This window comes from Solanum dulcamara, chromosome 11 (assembly GCF_947179165.1).
Source record: "Solanum dulcamara chromosome 11, daSolDulc1.2, whole genome shotgun sequence".
NCBI lineage: Eukaryota > Viridiplantae > Streptophyta > Magnoliopsida > Solanales > Solanaceae > Solanum > Solanum dulcamara.
The window spans coordinates 61,534,370-61,556,469 of record NC_077247.1 but is presented as its reverse complement, the minus strand read 5'-3'; the positions used below and the strand labels follow the sequence as shown (position 1 = coordinate 61,556,469).

At 32.7% G+C, this 22,100-nt stretch overlaps 2 protein-coding genes and 3 non-coding genes across 6 annotated transcripts; 4 read left to right on the top strand and 1 right to left on the bottom strand.

The window, feature by feature from the left end:
- The first annotated feature begins 1,919 nt into the window (after positions 1 to 1,919).
- LOC129875387 (small nucleolar RNA snoR1) lies at positions 1,920 to 2,019 on the top strand. Its single transcript, XR_008763181.1, has one exon. It is a non-coding gene; the product is annotated as a small nucleolar RNA snoR1 (small nucleolar RNA).
- A 68-nt stretch (positions 2,020 to 2,087) lies between these two features.
- On the top strand, positions 2,088 to 2,227 carry LOC129875394 (small nucleolar RNA snoR77). The gene has a single exon (XR_008763184.1). It is a non-coding gene; the product is annotated as a small nucleolar RNA snoR77 (small nucleolar RNA).
- A 1,919-nt stretch (positions 2,228 to 4,146) lies between these two features.
- On the bottom strand, positions 4,147 to 7,870 carry LOC129874885 (cinnamoyl-CoA reductase-like SNL6). Its single transcript, XM_055950264.1, has 5 exons — positions 7,522 to 7,870; positions 6,988 to 7,169; positions 5,322 to 5,507; positions 4,564 to 4,717; positions 4,147 to 4,473 (listed from the first exon to the last, which is right to left on the bottom strand). The coding sequence occupies exons 1-5, from the start codon at positions 7,784 to 7,786 to the stop codon at positions 4,178 to 4,180; spliced, it is 1,083 nt and encodes a 360-aa protein (XP_055806239.1). The 5' UTR covers positions 7,787 to 7,870; the 3' UTR covers positions 4,147 to 4,177.
- Positions 7,871 to 16,582: 8,712 nt separating this feature from the next.
- On the top strand, positions 16,583 to 20,128 carry LOC129875169 (uncharacterized). 2 transcript variants are annotated; one of them, XM_055950611.1, is made up of 8 exons: positions 16,583 to 16,684; positions 16,856 to 16,920; positions 19,086 to 19,133; positions 19,212 to 19,258; positions 19,599 to 19,665; positions 19,745 to 19,788; positions 19,896 to 19,953; positions 20,037 to 20,128. In XM_055950611.1, exons 2-8 carry the CDS (start codon positions 16,876 to 16,878, stop codon positions 20,085 to 20,087), a joined length of 360 nt encoding a protein of 119 aa, XP_055806586.1. In that variant the 5' UTR covers positions 16,583 to 16,684; positions 16,856 to 16,875; the 3' UTR covers positions 20,088 to 20,128. The 2 variants fall into 2 exon arrangements, with proteins under 2 accessions (XP_055806586.1, XP_055806585.1); XM_055950610.1 differs by having other exon boundaries at positions 16,609 to 16,702.
- Positions 20,129 to 21,884: 1,756 nt separating this feature from the next.
- On the top strand, positions 21,885 to 21,956 carry TRNAD-GUC (transfer RNA aspartic acid (anticodon GUC)). The gene has a single exon. It is a non-coding gene; the product is annotated as a tRNA-Asp (tRNA).
- The last annotated feature ends 144 nt before the right edge of the window (positions 21,957 to 22,100 follow it).

Sequence of the window (22,100 nt, the reverse complement as noted above, 5' to 3'; positions counted from 1 at the left end):
TCGATGGTATTTTATGGAACTTAGTTCCAAATAATATAATATAGTATATGCATGTCTCTATAGCATTGAAGTTTGAACAAATATTTAAGTAGTTAGTTTTTTAAATGTAGAATACAGCTAAGCATTTTTCTGATCAGTTATAAAATAGTACTATATAATATCTGCTAATATGCAGAGTTTGTACTAATATATAATAGACCATCCCACCACCCCAAAGACTTGGCTTCTTTCTCTTTTAAACAAAGTGAGAAATGAGTAAAAGGAATATTATTAAAAGGATGTCACACATTTGAACGTGCTGCCTGGCCTCAACAAGTTAATTTTAGCTGCTCACTTCTGAATATCTCTGAGCTTACAATATTTATCTCTTTCATGCATTAATCAGAGCTGAAACATCATATAACTAATGCTACCATAACATTGATACTAGGGTTACCAAATGAATGAATAGGGTTTGGACGGATTAAAATGGGATGAGTTAATAAATAGATGGATTAATAATATATTCAAAAGTTAGCAAAATAAACCATCCCCTTATTTGAGAGAGTAAATAGAAACAAGCCGGCTGGGGTCTATCATTAATTAATTAATTTTCTCAGAGAGGAGGGTTGTCATCTAGGTCTCGGTCGGGGCCGACTTCCAAATTATGGTCTCATTCTTCCCTTGATTCACGGTGAATTGAAAGAAATTAAATTAACAAATTGACGAGTCAATAATCAATCTAAACTTAAACGAATGATGTTTTTATGAACTATTTTTATCACCTTTACTTGATATCATTGGTCATTGAGTCACAATTCAATTAACCACGGTTACAAGTCAAATATGGGCTTTCTGCCTTCGGTGTAAACTATATGGAAGATAAAGGGTAGCTCACATAACTCCCATTGGTTTATGAGTTAATTACTTGAATACACGTTAGTTTTTAAAATTATACTTTTTTCATATTTTAGACTCCGAATACATGTATTTGGCGCATTCAGATTCGTCCAGATACATGTATATCGAATACATGAGGTCAAAATTAGGTGTAATTTGTTCTAGGTACATTGTATTCAAATGGATTCGCATGTATCTGGGATACATAGACAAATCTCCCTCATCTTCCTCCTTTCTCGTTCGTGTATCTCGAATAGATATATGTATCTAGTGTGATTCGCATGTATCTGAGATACATAGACAAATTTCGCTCGCCTCCCGCAAGTTCTTGTTTGCCTCTCTTCCTATTTCAGCGTATCTGATAGCATAAAATATGTATCTAGGTGTATCTGACTTGAAATTTGGTATGAAATTTTTAATCAGTGAGATAATATATAATTATTTGAAGCTATAGGAAGAATTCATAAATATACGATAGAGATGTTTGTTTAATTAGTTAGTTTTTCTGAGGATAAACGGCCCAAGTGCCACATATAATCCAACTTTGGATCACCATTTAAGTTGTACACGTCGTGCATAAAAAAATTTGAAAATTTACCTTTTTTAAAATAAAAAAAATTGATACCCAAAGCTTAAAGTAAGGCTTGACATATCTAAAGTTATTTCAAAGTGAGTAAATCTTTTTTTAAAAAAAGTAACTAAAAAGTGAATGAATACGTGAAACCGTTGGTTCTCTATTATATTTGGGCTGTATGTAAACCGATTTATGGGCTGGGCTAATGTTAGGCCTGACATTGAAATTGTGAACTGAACCAGCTGAATTTTGGAGCTTAGAGTTAAAGCCACAGCATAGTAGTGGTCTATTGGGCTGTCATAACAATCAGGGCCCATCAGGAAAGTGAAAACCCTAATTTGTAGGTCAGCCGTATAAGTACTCGCTCCATCTTCCTCTCTCAATGTAAACTACTTCAACAATTGACTTGTTATTTGATTTGATTGGATTTATCTTTTTTCTTTCTTTCGTTTATTTGTATTTTGTGGGCTTTGATGATGGTGCTTTTTTTTATTTCTGACACCTCTTGTATGAGAAGAGCCTTCAAAAAGTTCTTCGCTGAGCAAATTAAGCAAACTATCTGAGCCTTTTCTGAAACCCCAATTCCCTTTCCTCCTATTTTGTTTTCATTAGTTTGTGTACCGAGTGGAAATTCAGGCAGCCCCCTTTTCTTCCTATAAGAGGAGATGGGAAGGGAGGTGTTGATCTGCTCGTAAATTAAAATTGCTTTTGCTCTTCAGATTTGCTGAGATTTTAACCAATCTCTGAAGCTGGTCTAGTAAGCGTCAGTACATTTATTATTATCTTCAATTACACACTTTCCTGGATTCGTCTTTAATCAAAACCAAATGCTACCAATATATTGGTACAATTTATCTCAAATAATTAGATAAAAACAATTTTTTTTGGCTCATTGTCGAGATAACTCACTCAATTACTTGAACCAAACACGATTTATTTTCTAATTTTGTTCGATTGAAATGAATTTAATTGAAATTCTTTTTATCCTTGTTAAACTGATTCATAGTTATACAAATGAAAGCACAGTATATTACATTTGCTTTTTTGATCAAGTCTGAAATCTAAATAAAGAACAAATAAAGAAACTTGGCTAAAATAAAGTGCATAATTGAACTTATGGAACCAAATATAGTATAGCATTTCTTTCCTATGCTAGTACAATGGCGGAGCCAGAACTGTCTTTTTTTTTCATTAAGCCACAACTCTCTTTTCTTGAGGCTGTTTTGCTATGCTATGAAATTTATCCATCCTTCATCACCAAAATAAATAAAATAATTATAAATCTTTAATAAAAACAAAAAAACATATCTAGTGAAGTTCTAGGAGTGTATAGAGTCACTGTTTTTGAAAGTAATTTTCTTTTTTACACTTAAAAAATCAAACATTCATATCTTCTTTTTTTGAAAATGCAGTACCAGACTTTGTGGATAAATAGTTGTCCACAAATTATTAGAAGTCGAGAGGTGGCAAACTAGATATAAAATGAAATCATTAGAACGCCACTTCTGTAGGAAGTACCAGTGCCTGTTATTTTTCCTTATGCTTAACTAAAATTATTAAAAGCGGATTTTGTATTAAATTAATTTTGAGTCAATTGCACTTTGTGTTACTACGAAATTCAATAATTCATTATTGTTTAAGATTTTAGATTAATTTCTCCTAAGATAAAATGGAGTAAAATATTATGTAATAGCAACACTTCAAATTATTTGTCCCATTGGTAAGTCAAGTCGTAGAATAGGCAGTTGTAAAGTTGTCATTCTCTACTGTGATTGATAGAACCAGCCAGACCTAAAGCCAATCAGATGAATCATAGGATGTGGGTCTCTAATGTTAATACTCAAACTATGGACCACAGTTTTCTGGCTTTTTTCTTGAAGAATTGTCAATCAAGGATGTCTTTTGTGTTCTCTCAAGTAAAGACAAAATGTAACAAAAGTTACACGAGACCTGACAGAGCTGTTTAAGATATTCTTCATTGTAGCCTTGTTGTAGTGTTGAGTCTTATGTGCAACATTATAAAATCAGTTCCTGTTGTATGAAGGAATTTTGATTTGGAGTTTTGGAGTGTGTTGAAAAAGTCTATCATGTCTTGTAATAGTAGTGTTGCAAGCAAAGGGGTGAAGAGGGTTGGTAACTAGGTACAATAAGTTGTAATAGTTTACTTTGCTATTGCACCTTAATGAAGATTAACAGTTAAATTATGGTGGTCAGATTGTGATTTTTTCCCCTTGAACAAAGAGGTTTTCCACGTAAATTAGTGTGCAATACTCTTATCTTCCGATTTGTCTTATTGTTTATAATTTTGGTCCTTTGACACAGTGATGGACTCGTGCAAAGCTATCACTTTAGTTTTTTTTTTTAAAAAAAAATAGAGGGGAAGAAGCTTTCGTTTTCAGTATGTAAAAATTTGAGGAAATGTTTTGGTCTTCATAGCAAAAAAGAGATGCCTGTTCGAAAAATTAAGTAGAAAAAGAAGGCAATAATGTTACGAAAATGGGTGCGAGAAATATGTGAGCAAGGAAGACAACATGAAAGTTATCTTTATTTTCCCAACTCTTTAACCTAAAGTAGAAGTAAATTATTTTTATACCCAATAGATTTCCTCATTTCTCAATCATAGTTATGTGACTAAACCCACTCATGCCAAAATCCCAACGGTAGTCTCCTTAGTTTTGGGTTCCAAAATCCAATTCAGGCATAAAGTAAGTTTATTGATGAGAGCTAGAACTCGCTATTACATCTATGTATTGCAGAGGTTAAGCAGCAAAGCTTTGCATTTGACAATTTGACAATGTTCGAGGAATTAGGCCTCGAGTTTGATCTCATCGTCCTAATATCTATTCCGGTCTCACTTGCTAATTTTTCAAATTCCTCTTCACTCCTAATCACTCGATCAAAGCTAATGTATCTGCTGTACCCTGTGTTCTTCATGTCTTCAAACACCAATACATGTTCTAATGCTAATCTGTGAACATCTACTGCTGCCAAGAGTCCGTTTCTAAACATTTCTTGAGCTCCTGAAAATCACATGCTAAGGTATTATTAGCTCAGAGTCCAAAAATATTACTCATTAGTTTCATTTAGGTAAAAGGCAAAATGCAAATCACCTTTAAGATAGGCGATGGTAGGGGTTGGATTTCTGCTGAGGAGTTCAGGACCAGTCACTAAACCAGGACATATAGTAGCTAGTTTGAATCCACTCTCCCTAGCTACATTCCACGCTACTCTTTCTGCCTTAAGCTTACCCAGGGCATACCATAGCTGCAAATTTTCATTCAAGTACAACGTCATTTAATATCCAGAGAAGTTTTTAACGCATTATTGCTTTTCTTTTGTTAGTAAGAAGATAGATTTCATTGAAAAGAATAGCACTAAGTTAGTGCTGATCATGTACAGTATAACAAAGGGGGAAGGTCTATTAAGTTTTTAATGTGGATTGCTAATTGTTAATGAAGTGGACGACTAGTAATTGCTTTGTTGTTATCTTGACGTTTTTAAGTTCAATGGATTTACCATGTAGAAATGATTCACCAATAAAACAATTATAGCAAATAAGATAACTTTTTTATAAATAATATATTTACTTGAAAAGCAATTATAGCCAAGTCTTGACAATGAGTACTGATTACTAAAGTTGCAACTTATTTTAATCATTAATCATACTTTTTCTATGGGCTGCTACAATTTTTTCTTTTTCAAATCAAATGGTATTTTTAACCCATGGAAGCAATCAAATCAGTCAACCATCTTACTAGGGCCATACCCTTCATTTATTTTATTCTATAATTTTAAGCATGTATGGTGTTGGATAGAAGTAGGTGGGTGTGGGGGTAGGTAGAGAACACCAAATAAAATAACTCAATACCTTCTTGTCTAAGCAGATGGACTCGTCACTCCAGCAATCATGATCAATTGTTCTTGAAGAGTTAATATCTTGCCATACACAGGCTAAAAGTGAGGATGTGAGCACGCAGTTTTTGACTGAAGGTGTTATTGCACATGCCTGAGTCACATTCTTAGTTATCAACACTTCTACTTCAACCATTGATTTCTACATAAAGGAGTAATAATCAAGAGTCAAGACTTTGCCTCCAAAATTAACGAAAAGTCCACATAACTAACTAACAGAAAGTTAGGCAAGTGCTTAACAAACAAACAGATGATGAACCGTAAAATACACTCAGATGACTAAAATATCTGAATATGGTACCTATCATTTTAGTAGAATAGCTAAAAATCGCTGAACAGAAACGACATGGCAAGTGCAATTTGTATTTGCCAAATCAAAAGCGCCAATAAACTCAACAATTAATGAGATTTTCACACTGTATAATTAATAGCAATGTTGACCCATCTTTGATCAGACTATTGGGCGTTAAAATGGGCCCCACATGAAATAAGTAAAAATTTTAGGTGTATTATAAGGAGCTAATTATATTTTATCTCTATTTTTTTCAAATTTACAAAATTTCTTAAATTGAGTGGAATTCGAATACATCCAAAACATTTTGATACATCACGTTTTGGTTTCGGATACATTACTTAACGCCCTGATACATCACTTTACGTGATGTATCCAATAAAAAGTGATGTATCCAATAGATCTATCGCTTAAAGTGATGTATCTACCCGATCGATACATGTATTTGAGAATATGAGAGAGTGGAATTTTTTGTAAATAAATAAGTTATGTATTTAAATAAAATTTTTTTTATGAGAAAACGATATTTATTCTAGAAAGAAGTAGGGTACATCGAAATTGACGGGGCATGGTGCAACATAAAGCTTTCCACATAGTCTGTAAAGACGCATCTGGCTATGTCAATCATAATAACTGGAATAATATCGTGAAAAAGTTGGTGTCGACTCAAAGCTTTTAAACTGGTGAATATCAAAAACTACTACAGTAGTTAATTCAATACTACTTTAGAATTTCTTATACATCCGATGTGAACATCACTATATTTTTGGGTATATACTCCCTCCTTAATACTTATTTCTATTCACTTTATTAAGTCACTTTAACTACCAGTAATTTACTGTCAGTTTGGTGTAAAAACCTGGTGGTGCAAATAACTATTTACCTTGGAGGAATGGTAATTTTTTCTTCATTAGAGTTAATGGAAGAAAGGGTATTGCATCATGCTCTAAAATTTAGCATTGAACACATGTATTGTGGATAAAATTGTGATCTCTTCTCTAACAAACTGTACCAAACTCTTCTACTCAATTTTGGTTGTTACTATTAAAATAAAATCATAAGAAATGCGTTTCCCTGTTTTCTGGTGTCATAAAGGCCGTTTGGATTGCTGTTTTTAATTTTTTTTTAGTGTTTGACTGGCCAACTTAAAATCATTTTGTGCTTAAAATAAGCCTCAATAAATAGTTGAATTTATTTGGATGAACTTATTTTAAGCAGTTTATAAGTTGAAAACAGCTTATAAATCAAAAATTTTATTTTTAACTTATAAGTTGCTTAAAAATCAATCCAAACATACTAATAAACTGTAGGAGGAAGTAAGAAGACTTACTGAATATCCCGATAGGCCAGCAGGGTCCACGAAGGCAGCAGTGTGGAAGACACCACGACAACCGTTGAATGCTTGCGAAAGGCTTTCGATATCATTCAGCCTCGCCATTACTGCCTCTACGGTGTTCATCGACTGTCTCATTTCTCCAGAAATTTCCATCTCTCTTAGCTTTTCCAGATCCTCTGCACTTACAGCATATTAGGAATTATGTCCCGCTCAAGCAAATTGCTCGAACTAGATTTCAATTTGAGTTTAAACATATCCTAACAGAGAATGAACTGAAAATAAATATAACATTCCAAACCACGAAATCAAACAACCATACGAATTGTAAAAACCAAAATCAAATTAAATCATTAAGAAAATGGAAATTGAACAGGAAATCACGCGTTTCCAGTAAAAAACATGCGAATTGTAACAAGCGTTGACGACTGAAGCACGCCGAAGATCAGTTCAAAAATGTCAAAATTCATACTACCTTTGCGATTCTCCGCCAATCAGAAGGACTAAGAATACTCAAAGAAGAAATGGCACCTTGCTTTTCGACGATGACTCGTACCGAGTAGCCACGGAGTAAGAGTTGGTTGACGATGGCGATACCGAGGAAGGATACGCCACTGGTGACGCACACCTTCTTCTCTTCAAGCTCGCGGCTGTGTTGAACTGCCGACGGCAATTGCCCTTGGTTTCGGAATTCATCGCCGACCTTTGTCCGGTGCACCGCCGTGTTAGATAGCAGCATCCGGCGAAACTCCTCGATCTCAATCCTCTTGCTCTCATCGGGGCACACGATTCCCATGGTTGTAATTTGTATCTTTAGCTTTAGCTTAAGTCACTGAGTAACTTCTTATATTCTTCTCGTTTTGTAGGTAGATTGTTAGAATTTTGTAATTTATGGATTGTGAACATTAATTTTATTAGATTATTAGATTTTAATTGTATCTCAAATTAATTATCATATTTCATTTCCGAGAGCTAAATTATATGATTTTTTACAAATATTTGTAATAACAATTTTAAAAATAAATTAACCTAAAAAAATTATAATTTATAGTATTTTCATATAACTTTTAAATAATTAAATCTTATATATGAAATTTTAATTTGATCTAATTAAATTTAACTTTGTAAACTAGTCGTGTCTATTATTGAGAAGCGAATCACGATAATTAATTTTAGGATAAAAGTAAGAGAAACTTACATAAATATACTATATTAAGAAAATATTTATCATTTATAACAATAATTATTTTTTTTACTGGTCAGTTATAATACATTTATAATACAGTGTTAATACAACTTTAATACATATTAGTGAGAATAATTTATAAAACTCATATAATACAAATTTTATTCATGGATAATATATTTATCACACACTTTAATACACTTATAATATATTGTGTCAATTTCTTACCAAACAAATATAATATATTTTAAAACATTTATAATACATTTATATTGCAATGCATAATTCACTTTTAATACATGACATATATATTATAATATTGTTATATATTGCTATAGATGGTAATAAATAAAAAATATCGCTAAAATCAGTAATTATTTATTAAAAAGTATTCTCCCTGATAATTTTTTCTAAAAGTAATTCATATTTAATACTTATGCTTTGATTTTTTTATTGTATTTGATTTGACACGAAATTTTAAAAAAATAAATAAAATTTTTACATTTTATAGTAGTAAATTATATATATTAAATATATCAAAATATTAATTAATGTTATAGTCTTAAATATGTAATGTGAACCCTTAGAATTAAAGAATTACTTTAAAAATTACATACTTTTTAAAATGGATTAAAAACAAAAATTAGATAAATAAATTAAAATGAATAAAAAGTTATTTTAAAAATAAATATATAAAAATCAAAAATAATAAACTATTGAGTTCACATATCACTTTCCGGCCCTGTTTTTAGGACCAATGAGCGGTTCTATTTTCTACTCATTTCTTTTTTTCCGGCTCTGGGCTGTATATTTGACATGCATAAAGCACCTTTCTTTAACAATGTTTGGCACAACGGCTTGGTTTCAAGTCTCGGCCAACTTTATTGTTTTAACTTCAATTTTTAATTTTATAATCAATTTCACAAACGCTAACTTGCAATCGAAAACCTCTTTATTTGCAAAACAAGTTCACTAACAAATATCGCCATACTAATTTATATTGTTGGTGGTGTGTCAACACAAGTATAAAAGAATCTTTTTTTTGTTTTAACTATTTAAACTTTTAATGAGGTGATTGACATAAATTAACATATTAAATACTTGTTCTTTAATAAGAATTTAAATAAATGATAAAAGTTAACTAGGGAAATAACAAACTTATAGCTCATAGTCATACCATTAATTAAATACTTGTTCTTTAATAAGAATTTAAATAAATGACAAAAGTTAACTAGGGAAATAACAAACTTATAGCTCATAGTCATACCATTAATGATAAGATTTCTTATAGCTCATAGTCATACCATTAATGATAAGATTTCTCTGCTTTTAAGAGAACCGGCTTAATAAGTTTGGGAATCTAAAATCAAATTTTATTGAGAGGCCTGCCTGTTTTAGATGACATATTTAAATTCAATAGTTATAACATATTTAGTGCAATTCTACAAATGAGATCTGGAGAGGTAGGATATACACGAATATTATGAAGTAAGAATTTAAATAATGTAAATTTTCAATGAAAAATATATAATATAAAGTTAAAATAATAAAATCTAACTCAAAAATTTAAAAAGTTTATATAATGATATCGAAATAGTGTTGTGCAAAATTTGATAAGTTGATATAATGATCTTAAAATAGTATAGATAAGTTTTGTTGCTTGAAAGTTGAAGAAAACACCAAAAAAACAAATTTGATTTTTTTTATAAACATACAACAATAGATTTTGCATAATATAAAAGGTTTGACGTTTGAAGGGGAGCCTTGGAGTAACTGGTAAAGTTATTGCCACGTGACCAGGAGGTCACGAGATAGCCACATAAGAAAGGATATTCTAATTAACTAAACACTATTTCATCTCTCAATTATTACAACAATCCCTACATTAAATGAGATAAAAAATTATTATATTTTTTACTCAATTTTTTTTTAAATTTATCAATATGTGAGATTTTTTTTAAAAAAATTCAAATATATATATATGAGGGTCCTAAAAACACTTGAGGCCCCAAGCGATTGATTTAGTGATTTTATGGTTGGGACCACCCTGACTCTTAATTTAAAATTGGAAAAAGGCTCAAATATGCTATCGAACTTTGAGAAAAAAACTCATTTATGCCATCAGTTAACTGTTTGACTCATCTATGCGATTACCGTTAGAAAAAAGGTTCATCCATGCCATTCTTTTTTAATTTTGATTTTGCAAATCCACCCAAACAACTTTTAACACTTTTCAATTGGATTTTTGAATCAAACGTACTATTTTTGTTCCTTCTTTTTCAACAACATCAAGAACATATGAAGAACACCAACACCTCCAAATTTTCAACTTCTTCAACTTTTTACGAAATCACCTCAAATTTTAATGTAGCATCCCTCCGAGCTAGATATTAAAACTCAATATCTTTTAAGCTCGAATTCAACCTAACCCAACAAGACACTTAAAATTTCTTCAAAGTTTCAAAACTTTAACATCCTTTAATGGTAGAATTTTCTCCAAACTCCAAATCACTTGAAATTTTGAACATAGACATAGTGAACTTTAACATAGTGTTTTTTGAGTCTATATTCAAAATTTCAAGTAATTTGGAGTTATGGCGAAAATTCTATCATTAAAGAAGGATAAAATTTTGAAACTTTGAAGAAAATTTAAGTGTGTCTTGTTGGGCTAGGTTGAATTCGAGCTCAAAAGATATTAAATTTTGATATCTAGCTCGGATGGATGCTACTATTGAAATTTGAGGTGATTTCATGAAAAGTTAAAGAAGTTGAAAATTTGAAATTCTTGGTGTTCTTCATGTGTTCTTGGTGTTCTTGAAAATGAATAAGCAAATAGAGTACATTTGATTCAAGAATTCAATTGAAAAGTATGAAAAGTTTTTGGATGGTTTTGCAAAGTTGGAGTTAAAAAATAATGACATAGATGAACTTTTTCTCAAACGGTAATGGATAGATGAGCCAAACTTTTAACTGATGGCATAAATGAGTCTTTTCTCAAAGTTTGATGACATGTTTGAGCTTTTTTCCTCTAAAATTTTAGATTTGTATTTTGTGAACGGAAAGATTTCATAATAGGAAGTTTTTCCCCGTTTAATGACCATGCACGTTAAGTTTTTGAATAAATCGGGTTAATGAGTAATGAAAACCAAATAGTCCTTTCATTCAAGAAAAGTTCAAATCTAAAAAATTTGGTTCAAATCTTGTCCCCCTTATTACTATCAGAGTATTTACTATATTTACATATGTAGAAACAATAGAGCACAAAATTCATTTGTGAGCGTCATTCTTGAATAGATTCTGTAATTTGCAATTCAAATTTAATCGAAGATATCAGATGAAAAAAAATTCCAATAAACCTCAAAAATAAATAAGCCTCTATCTACTCAATCAATGTTTCTCTATCCAATTTTCTTTTTCTTCTTGTCAATTCAATGAAGGGGGTTTAGGTAATGCCCCCACAAAAAACACATTTTTATCATTATGGTAAGAAGGTTTGAAAAAAAATTCCAATTATTTTGTTAATTAAATAGGAACGAAGGCACGAGCAATTGATCCTAATTTCAAGAGACAGAGTGGACTATTACGCACTAATTATAATAATAAAAGATTATGGTAGCGTACGAAATGAACAATATTTTTCTATCCTGAACCAGAATCCTCTAATTCATGCCTAAGAAAGATATTTCCTCTTTAAATAGGTTTTACTTGTGCAAATTTAACAATCAGGATCCTAACATAAATACCAAATATCAGGTAAAAGCTAAAAAATAAAAGCACACACTAAAAGTTGTTGAGGGCAATAATAGCGGGGGCTGTACATTGCTAGAAAAGATATAGAAGTAATGTTTATGGATAGCATATGTAAATAAATGATGAGAGTAGCAAAAAGAATAATCTAAATATATTTTGAAAATATAAAACAACAACAACAATAACATAGTCATGAAATCACACAAGTGAGGTCTGGGAAGATAAGATGTACGCAGACCGTATCATTACCTCATGGAGATAGAAGTATTGTTTTCGAAAGACGTTCGGTTCAAAAGACAAGGTCTCAAGTAAGAGAGAAAAACAATATATATATCATAATGACAAAAAATGAAAAGCAATGCAAATTTTACACGACAAAAACAATAACGATAGCAAAGTAATGTGATAATCAAAGACAATAACAACACAACTCTGCAGGCACACCTACACCAACGGTCACTCTAAAACGACACACGACAAGACACCATTCATTCCTATTAGCTTTTTACCCTAATCTGCGATCTCCACTCCTTTCTATCTAAGGTCATGTCCTCGGTGATATGGAGTAGCGCCATATCTTGTCTAATCATCTCACTCATGGAGATGAAGTATTGTTTTCGAAAGACGTTCGGTTCAAAAGTCAAGGTCTCAAGTAAGAGAGAAAAACAATATATATATCATAATGGCAAAAAATGAAAAGCAATGCAAATTTTACACGACAAAAACAATAACGATAGCAAAGTAATGTGATAATCAAAGACAATAACAACACAACTCTGCAGGCACACCTACACCAACGGTCACTCTAAAACGAGACACGACAAGACACCATTCATTCCTATTAGCTTTTTACCCTAATCTGCGATCTCCACTCCTTTCTATCTAAGGTCATGTCCTCGGTGATATGGAGTAGCGCCATATCTTGTCTAATCATCTCACTCATGGAGATGAAGTATTGTTTTCGAAAGACGTTCGGTTCAAAAGTCAAGGTCTCAAGTAAGAGAGAAAAACAATATATATATCATAATGGCAAAAAATGAAAAGCAATGCAAATTTTACACGACAAAAACAATAACGATAGCAAAGTAATGTGATAATCAAAGACAATAACAACACAACTCTGCAGGCACGCCTACACCAACGGTCACTCTAAAACGAGACACAACAAGACACCATTCATTCCTATTAGCTTTTTACCCTAATCTGCGATCTCCACTCCTTTCTATCTAAGGTCATGTCCTCGGTGATATGGAGTAGCGCCATATCTTGTCTAATCATCTCACTCATGGAGATGAAGTATTGTTTTCGAAAGACGTTTGGTTCAAAAGTCAAGGTCTCAAGTAAGAGAGAAAAACAATATATATATCATAATGGCAAAAAATGAAAAGCAATGCAAATTTTACACGACAAAAACAATAACGATAGCAAAGTAATGTGATAATCAAAAACAATAACAACACAACTCTGTAGGCACGCCTACACCAACGGTCACTCTAAAACGAGACACGACAAGACACCATTCATTCCTATTAGCTTTTTACCCTAATCTGCGATCTCCACTCCTTTCTATCTAAGGTCATGTCCTCGGTGATATGGAGTAGCGTCATATCTTGTCTAATCATCTCACTCATGGAGATGAAGTATTGTTTTCGAAAGACGTTCGGTTCAAAAGTCAAGGTCTCAAGTAAGAGAGAAAAACAATATATATATCATAATGGCAAAAAATGAAAAGCAATGCAAATTTTACACGACAAAAACAATAACGATAGCAAAGTAATGTGATAATCAAAGACAATAACAACACAACTCTGCAGGCACACCTACACCAACGGTCACTCTAAAACGACACACGACAAGACACCATTCATTCCTATTAGCTTTTTACCCTAATCTGCGATCTCCACTCCTTTCTATCTAAGGTCATGTCCTCGGTGATATGGAGTAGCGCCATATCTTGTCTAATCATCTCACTCATGGAGATGAAGTATTGTTTTCGAAAGACGTTCGGTTCAAAAGTCAAGGTCTCAAGTAAGAGAGAAAAACAATATATATATCATAATGGCAAAAAATGAAAAGCAATGCAAATTTTACACGACAAAAACAATAACGATAGCAAAGTAATGTGATAATCAAAAACAATAACAACACAACTCTGCAGGCACGCCTACACCAACGGTCACTCTAAAACGAGACACGACAAGACACCATTCATTCCTATTAGCTTTTTACCCTAATCTGCGATCTCCACTCCTTTCTATCTAAGGTCATGTCCTCGGTGATATGGAGTAGCGCCATATCTTGTCTAATCATCTCACTCCAATACTTTTTCGATCTACACCTGCTCCTCTGCATAGCCCCAAATCCAACATAATTCTTCAAAAACTTTTCAGAACATAAGTCCCTGGCTGCTAGGGGCAACCTTTTTTTTTCTCCGAGAACATTCACGTAATGTCTATCAAAATGTTCATTTGTAAGTTATTTTTCCATAATATCTCCAAATTATTATTGGAAAACTTTTTATGAGAAGAACAGAAGAAAAAGTTGAGGTTTCTAATTGAGTCACGTGTAATGACCTTCAACAACCAGGTGGTTGATGAATGCTTTGACAAGTAGAATGGTAGATGTTCGCCCGGAAAAACAAGAAGACCAAATGACGTACGTGTCAGATGTTAGTCCTAACTTTTTTTAGTATAATTGAATTGAAAAACACAAGTTTTTATATTTGGCTAGTCATTTTTCTGGTAGGAAAAAATTTATGACTCTATAAATAAATGTTCATTCCTTCTAACATGACAACATTCACAATGTAGTTCTACAAGCTTTGAGAGTTTTGTATAGGAGGAGAATTTGTGCGACACAAGTGTTACGTCAACACTTGTGTGAACCTCTTTGTATTTCGAGTGAATTGTGTAAGGTTATTTCTCTCGATATTGTGTACTTATATATTTATATAGTGAATTGCTCACCTTCTCCTGTGGATGTATGTCGATTGTCTGAACCACGTTAAATGTTTGTCTCTCTTTTGGTATATTTCTCGTTTGTCTTCTTACTCATGGTCTATCAAGATTTGATTTGCTAGCTTCTGCATGACACTCAATTATTTCGATCCTAACAATGTACGTTCCTAGAAACACTTGGACACACTTATAACGAGTTATATCAAATCAATGAATACATTACATATTTATTTATGCACTTTATTACATAATGATACTCATAACTAATTTACACGTCGTTGTTACTTAATCCAATGTAACGATCGAATGTGGACAATTTTTTTCGAGTATAAACAAATAATAGTTTGGAAAGGAATAAGGAGGCTTTTGAACTAATCAAAATCTTTGATTGTTTTGTCTCTTTATTAGTACCACATGAATGGCGGGTAAACGTGATTGTTAGCTGACCGCAATTTGTCATGTGGGGGTTTCTTGTTGCTTCGTTGTATGTATTTTCATGTTGTCTTCATCATTTTCAGGAGAGGTTAATGGTCAAATGATCCTGGATTTTACTTGATGCAAAATGTGTACAAGAAGAGCTTGGGTCTTTGTTATTTACAAATTAATTAGTCTTGTGACAAAATACTATAAGAGTGGACTAAAGTTTCATACAGTCATATTAATTGGGAAATGAATTGACGATCTGCTTATATAGACTTGGACAATCCTTCTTTATGAGTTAACTTTTGAGGCTATATCTTTACATGGTATTAGAGTTAGGTCCATTCTTGTTTGGGCTCTAAGTTCTTGCTTCGGTTGTGCCTGTGGATGTGATGGGGTTGGGGGTGTTAGAGTGGGTTAATATCCCACATTAATTGAAAAATGAACTGACGATCTACTTATATAAACTTGAATAATCTTTTTTTCATGAGTTAGTTTTTAGAATTGAGTTACGCTCAGATGTTATATCTTTAAACAAAGATATAAGGTGATTTGAGTTTTGGACTTCCTTTCTCTTTTCCTTTAATCAATTTCTTTTGTTTTTTAAACAACTACTGTTCATTATCTACACACACAAAAACAAAAAAGACTAAAAAGAAGAGGCAAGAACCATTTTGATTTACTTAAATATCCATTTCAGGCTATTTTTAGATTTTATACCTATTTATTTTTAGAAGTCGTACAAACATAGCCGTTCAAAACTTGAAGTCTTGAACTAATAAGTATTAGACTGACGTCTCAAATTTTCTTTGGTTATCCTTTTTGGGATATCTATTTAATAAAATAAATGTTTTTTTTTCTTATAACTTATAAAATTTTTAAACCATATTCAAAAGTTACTTTTTGAGCAAATTGAAACTATTAGAATACAAGCTAAATTTTTAAAAGTTACTGTAAATATTAGACGGCAATTTAAATTTTTTATTTATAAAGTTGAGCAATATATAAACAAACATTAGATCAGACTTCAGAGTCTAACATATAAATTTTTAAGAGCAATATTTGCACAATTTTTAAAAATACAAACAAAATTTAAACATAGCCTAAAAAAGAGACAATTGTGTAAAATTAGCCGAATATTTGTACCCTCCGTCCCCCACTCAACTTGGGCCTATGCATCCAACATGGACCGATATTTTGGGCTTTCACTAGTCACCCCAATTGCGCATCAAAATGAGGCCCAACTATTTGTGAGCCCGGCCCATCAATGGAACTCAGTACCATTCCCTTTCCATCGCCATTGCTAGTTTTCAATAACACGCCAAGCTCAGAGCTCTTTGAATTTACAATCTCCACATTTTTGAAACCTCAGTTCCTCCAGGTATTTCCAGAAATCGAGGTACGGAAATGGAGAGTCACATAGAACAAAAAAAAATTAAGGAAAAAGAAGCTAATAAGTAGACAAATTGGAAGTTCTTTTCGGTTTTTTCTTCTGCTTTTAGGAACCTTTTTTTTTAAAATTATTAATGTGAATTGTTTTTATTTTTGTAAGGGGGAAGAGGAGAGGAAGCTATGGACATCCCAGTCCAGCAGAAGAAGCTTTTACTCGATATTAAGGCATGTTTCAACATTTACCCTTTCTTTCATATTGAACTGTTTGTATTTTCTCTCCATTTTTTGTAATTAGCTCTGTTGCTTATTGTCGAATACACGATTGTTTGAATTTTTCCGGTGATTAAGCTGTTTCAAAATGAAAGTCAAGTCAAAAATTCTAAAGAAGGGACGATATTATGGACGATCCTAAGTAATTCAAACTTTGAAATGAAGACATAGTTGATTGATTGATAATCACTCTGTACCAATTTATGTGACACTTTACGTTTTTCGAGGTTTAAACTAAACTTTAACTAACATTTTAAAATATATCTTTTAATCATATTGACATAAGTGAATTCTGCAACTTACGGTAATTTTCATATATGTAGTTTTTGAATATCTACATTTTAATTTTAAAATATTGAGTTGATTTAATCCAATTTAGCTATAAAAAAAGTTAAACTCGAGAAGCGAAAAGTGCAACATAAATTTGGATGGATGAAGTATATTTCCACACATTTGATAAAAATGGTAAAGGACAACTATAATTAAATTAAGAGGAGAAAGGAAAAAAGAAATGTTCACTTGGTGAATGGGAGCTTGTGACGAGAAGTAAGAAAGGTGGAGGACTTGGAGTGAGAAACCTTAGATTTCACAATAAAATTCTTCTTTGCAAATGGCTATGGAGAATGAGTGATGGGAAAGAAACTTTGTGGAAGAATGCCCTTGTTAATGAACATGGTAAAGATGAGTTTTGGGAGGCTGAATCTGTAAGCTCTCCTTATGGAGTTGCACCATAGAGGTATATTGCTAGTCTTGGGAGGTGTGTAAGAGAAACTAAAATTTGGAGATGGTAGTTAAATAAGGTTGGACTGATTGCTGGTCTAGTGATGGGATTCTTGAAGAGCAACTTCCTGTTATATTTAATTTGGTGCTGCACAAGGCTTGTTTGCTGGTAGACTGCATCTTTAACTCTGAATGGGGTTTTCATTTTAGAAAAAGGTTAATAGACTGGGAATTTATGCTCTGGTTACACTTCTTTTGAGCCGAGGGTCTATCGGAAAACCCCTTTCTACCCCACAAAGGTAGGAATAAGGTCTGCTTACATCTTACTCTCCCCAGATACTATTTGTGGATTACACTGGGTATGTTGTTGCTAATAGACTGGGAAACTACATAGATGAGTTCTTTTCTGCAGAAACTTCAAGATGTGAAGTTGACTGAGCATCAGGATGGTACTCAACAACAACAACAACCCAGCGAAATTCCACAACGTGAGGTCTGGGGAGAGTAAAGTGTACGCAGACCTGACTCCTACCAAGGTAGGACGGCTGACCCTCGACTCAGTAAAATCATAAAAAGAAGTCAAATAAGGATAAAAAGTTCAAAGTAATATGACAAAGCAAATAACGAAAGCAACCCAGATAAAATAGAGCAATCAAAGTACAGAAAGTAATAGATAATAACAGAAATCAAACCACAAAGAATTATAATGCGCTAATACGCCTACTAAAAAGAAAGAATAACGAGACTATGAACTAGCCTTCTACCCTAATGTGGTTCATCCACACCCTCCTATCTAAGTTCATGTCCTCGGTAAGTTGTAATTGCGCCATGTCCTGTTTAATCACCTCTCCCCAATATTCCCTACCTCTCGAGATCTCTAATATGGAGGGCTAAAAGTGATGGATTTTTTCTATCTGCTTTGTTATAAATTGTTGCAGGAATGCTGTGGGAATTTTGAAGAGCATGCATTATCTAATTTATCTCATTTCCATAGCTAACTAAAAAAATATTGATCTCTCTTCCCTCTCATTTCTTTGCACTAGACTTTTGTTGGCATATATGGAAGTCTTTTTATGGGTCTGTATGTATTTGTTTGTTGTTTCACCAGAAATGCTATTTGTCACAGAAATAGCCGAGGAGGATTATTTCCCTGTATTCATAAGTTGAGTATGTGTCTTACGTTCTGAAATGAACATAGTTGGATTAAATGGAGATACATCTGGAAATCTAAAATTTGGTGGCAATTTATCACAAGTTAGGATTAAGGAGACAAAAAAATGTCATTAAAGTTTGCTTTTGGTGGAGAAAGAAAATGAGTTCATTTCAATGCTATTGCAATTTAAAAATGTTTCTTGTTTTTCTACTCGTCGTTTGAGCTAAATTATCTTTCATGTATGCAGGGAAATAAAACAGATATAGTAATATGTGCCTATGATGATCATTTTCTGGTGAGTCAGAAACACCTGATTTGGTTTATAAGTTGTAGCTGCATGTGAGCATCATTGAATCTTTATTGTTCTTTTCAGGTTATAGCTACTCAAATAGGAAGCATGGGTACAATATTGCAGGCCAGGTCTGAATCATTTTTCGAAGCTATTCTTGCTTATATATATTAGTGTTTTCAGATTTCTTTTGATGAGCATGCATTTGGTTTGTGCAAAATGAACTTCTTAATTGAAGTCTGTAGATGCTATTTATGTGATATACTATATGAAATCAATTAATCTATCCTTTAGTTCCTATTAAGCCAATTTGCTTTTGAGTTTCACTTGTTCTGTCTGTTGCTGTACTGAGCATGGCTTGGGAGATCTTGCAGCTTTATAGTTGAGTTGTTTTCATAATTGATCTCTTCTCATTCAGTTGGAAAGATTTTGTCATATAACAGATGTAAGATATGTAGTTTTTCTGTGCAGGAATGAGGAAGGGGTGTCGATCCATCCAACATTTAGTGTTTCTGTATTACTGGGTAAACGCAATGAGGTAATTTAAAATATACTTCACTAATTTCACGTCTTTTGTGTATAATTATGAACTTAATAAACTGCATTTTGCTCTGCAGCCCATGCTGGTTGCATGTGCTCGGCAGATTATTGAACATATAAGGTACTTGTCGGAATTGAAGTTGATAATGACTTCGACTCTCTGTGAAGGATGATACCTGAATCAGATATTGATATGTCTCAACTAATCCATACGTTGCTTATTTGCAGTAACGCCGGATCTTCTAGGTCTTTGGTTTTATGTCTTGGTCTACGAGACCATTCTCTGGTTAGTAACATGAAGATATTTTACTCTCTTAGCACATAAAAATGTTTCTTTCGTTTTATTCATGGTCTTCTTTTTACATGCAGCCCACTTTGAAGGGTATCGTTTCGGCTGTCACTGAGAACTGCCTTTGGTGACCTAGACTCTAGTTAGTTTTGGATTGTTCATAGTTGTTAAAGCCACAAGAGAGAAACATAACGATTATTTCAGTTCTGTGAAGTGCTTATTATGCTTACTCCTCAACGATGTTCTATTACTAGCAAGACTTCTCTAGACTCTAAAAAAATGTAGTAAGAGATGTTAGGTTTAATTGATAGTTTGAATGGGAAATTGAGGGAAAAAAGAAGTGGAGAGGAAAATGATATGTTCTCTCTTGCTTTATTAAATAAGTTTTGGTCTCACATAAGTGGTGGAAATGAAAAGTCTCCTACTTAAAAGTAGAAGCACTCCTTCATGTTGCTAAAGGGTCAAGAAGAGGGTCTCCCCTCGCGCCGTCGTCGCTCGCTCCGCTCGGCTACGGCTACGGCTACGGCTTCGGCTTCGGATTCGGATTCAGATTTGGTCAATTGATTTGATTGATAATCTTTTTGGACCAAATTTTCTTTAAATTTTAATTAATTAATATTATTTATTTATTTAATTAATTTAGTGAAAAAATTCTGATCCGCGATCCGCGACCCGTTTCTTTCTTGGATTAATTTAAAATTTCCCTCCGTTTTTCCAACGGATTTTTGAAAGGTTGCAACCTTGTCCGAAAAGTTGCAAACCTTTTCTCAACAGACAAATATTTTTCCAACAGGTGCCTTTTCTTAAAAGGTGTAAACAGTCTATATATATCTGTTAATCCTCAGAATGTTCCATACGAAAATTCTGAAATAACATCTTCTTCTTCTTCTTTTTGCACTTCCTAAAATCGTGTGATATACATTCTTCAAGTGGTTCGCAGTCATCAAAGATTTGCAGTACCTCTACTTTGGTGAGTAAATCGTTCTATCCTGGGAGGAAAGATTCCAAAACCTCGGGTACTTTGAGGGGAATAATTTCCTTAAGGACACACTGTGCATTCAGTGGGCTCGATTTTGTTCGAGCATTAATTTTTCAGATTCTGTGTTTTATTACCTTTAGTTGTTGTTACTGTTTTTAATATTGACAATAAAGTTTAATAACAAGAGAAACTATTGATCAGTGTGTTTCGATTGGTGTACTTATTGAAAGAGGGGCAATTGTAGTAAGAGAAACTTATTTTTGTTATTTTGACTTAAAAGATACTTGACTTTATAAATGCATTTATTGTAAATTGGTGATCATTGTAGTGTTTTGGTGCAAAAGGAGATTGCGATTTGTTCTCACTTTTTCAAATAATTCTAACGAGGATTATCTTTTTATGGTGCACAAACCTTAACAAATTACATACATGTCAAAGAAAAGATGGAAGTTGTCTATCCATTTGCGCCACACGTTTTCCCAATCACTGAATTTGCTGGTAAGGTATCCAGTTTCACCCCTAATTACTTACAAATAGAAAGGAAGAGCTTGTTTGAATTGGCTTATTTTAGGGCTTTGGAGCCAAAATAGTTTTGAAGTACTCATGTAACGTTTTGAGTAAGATAGAAAAAGTATTTTGAGTCAAAATAACAAAAATAGTTAAAAGTTATGAGTTATAAGCCCATTCAAAGAGGTTTTAAGAACTGTTTTGCCATAATTTTTAAAATATTTGAAATAAATGAAGAGTTTATCAAAGTGACTCCTTATTTCAATTTTAAACATGAAGTTTAAAAACTACGTTTTGAAGTTTTTTCACATAAAACTTAAACTCTATGTTTATGTCCAAACATAAATCAAATACCCATTTTCAACTCGACTTCGATTATGTGCGCCGTCAAATTTCAACTAAACTGTTGTAATATCTGCTAATGCAGGTGTTAGACAACAAGGTCGTTGTAGTATAGTGGTAAGTATTCCCGCCTGTCACGCGGGTGACCCGGGTTCGATCCCCGGCAACGGCGTTTTTAATTTACCTACTGATTTTTTTAATTTTTTTTTCAGCCTAAACTTTCTGTTACTTATTATTTACTTTCTTTACCATTTTCATTTAATTCTTTCACAAACATATTTAATTACTAATAATCGAACTTAACAAGTAAAATCGA

Bases quoted from the DNA above. Each gene is read 5' to 3' on its own strand.
- LOC129874885 (XM_055950264.1), bottom strand. From the start codon at position 7,786: ATGGGAATCGTGTGCCCCGATGAGAGCAAGAGGATTGAGATCGAGGAG. The intron at 5,508-6,987 runs GTAAGTCTTCTT...TCCTTTATGTAG, and splicing joins CTGGCCTATCGGGATATTCA to AAATCAATGGTTGAAGTAGA. The intron at 4,718-5,321 runs GTATTGAGTTAT...GAAAATTTGCAG, and splicing joins CCATCTGCTTAGACAAGAAG to CTATGGTATGCCCTGGGTAA.
- LOC129875169 (XM_055950611.1), top strand. From the start codon at position 16,876: ATGGACATCCCAGTCCAGCAGAAGAAGCTTTTACTCGATATTAAG. The intron at 19,259-19,598 runs GTCTGAATCATT...TTTTCTGTGCAG, and splicing joins GGTACAATATTGCAGGCCAG to GAATGAGGAAGGGGTGTCGA. The intron at 19,666-19,744 runs GTAATTTAAAAT...TTTGCTCTGCAG, and splicing joins TACTGGGTAAACGCAATGAG to CCCATGCTGGTTGCATGTGC.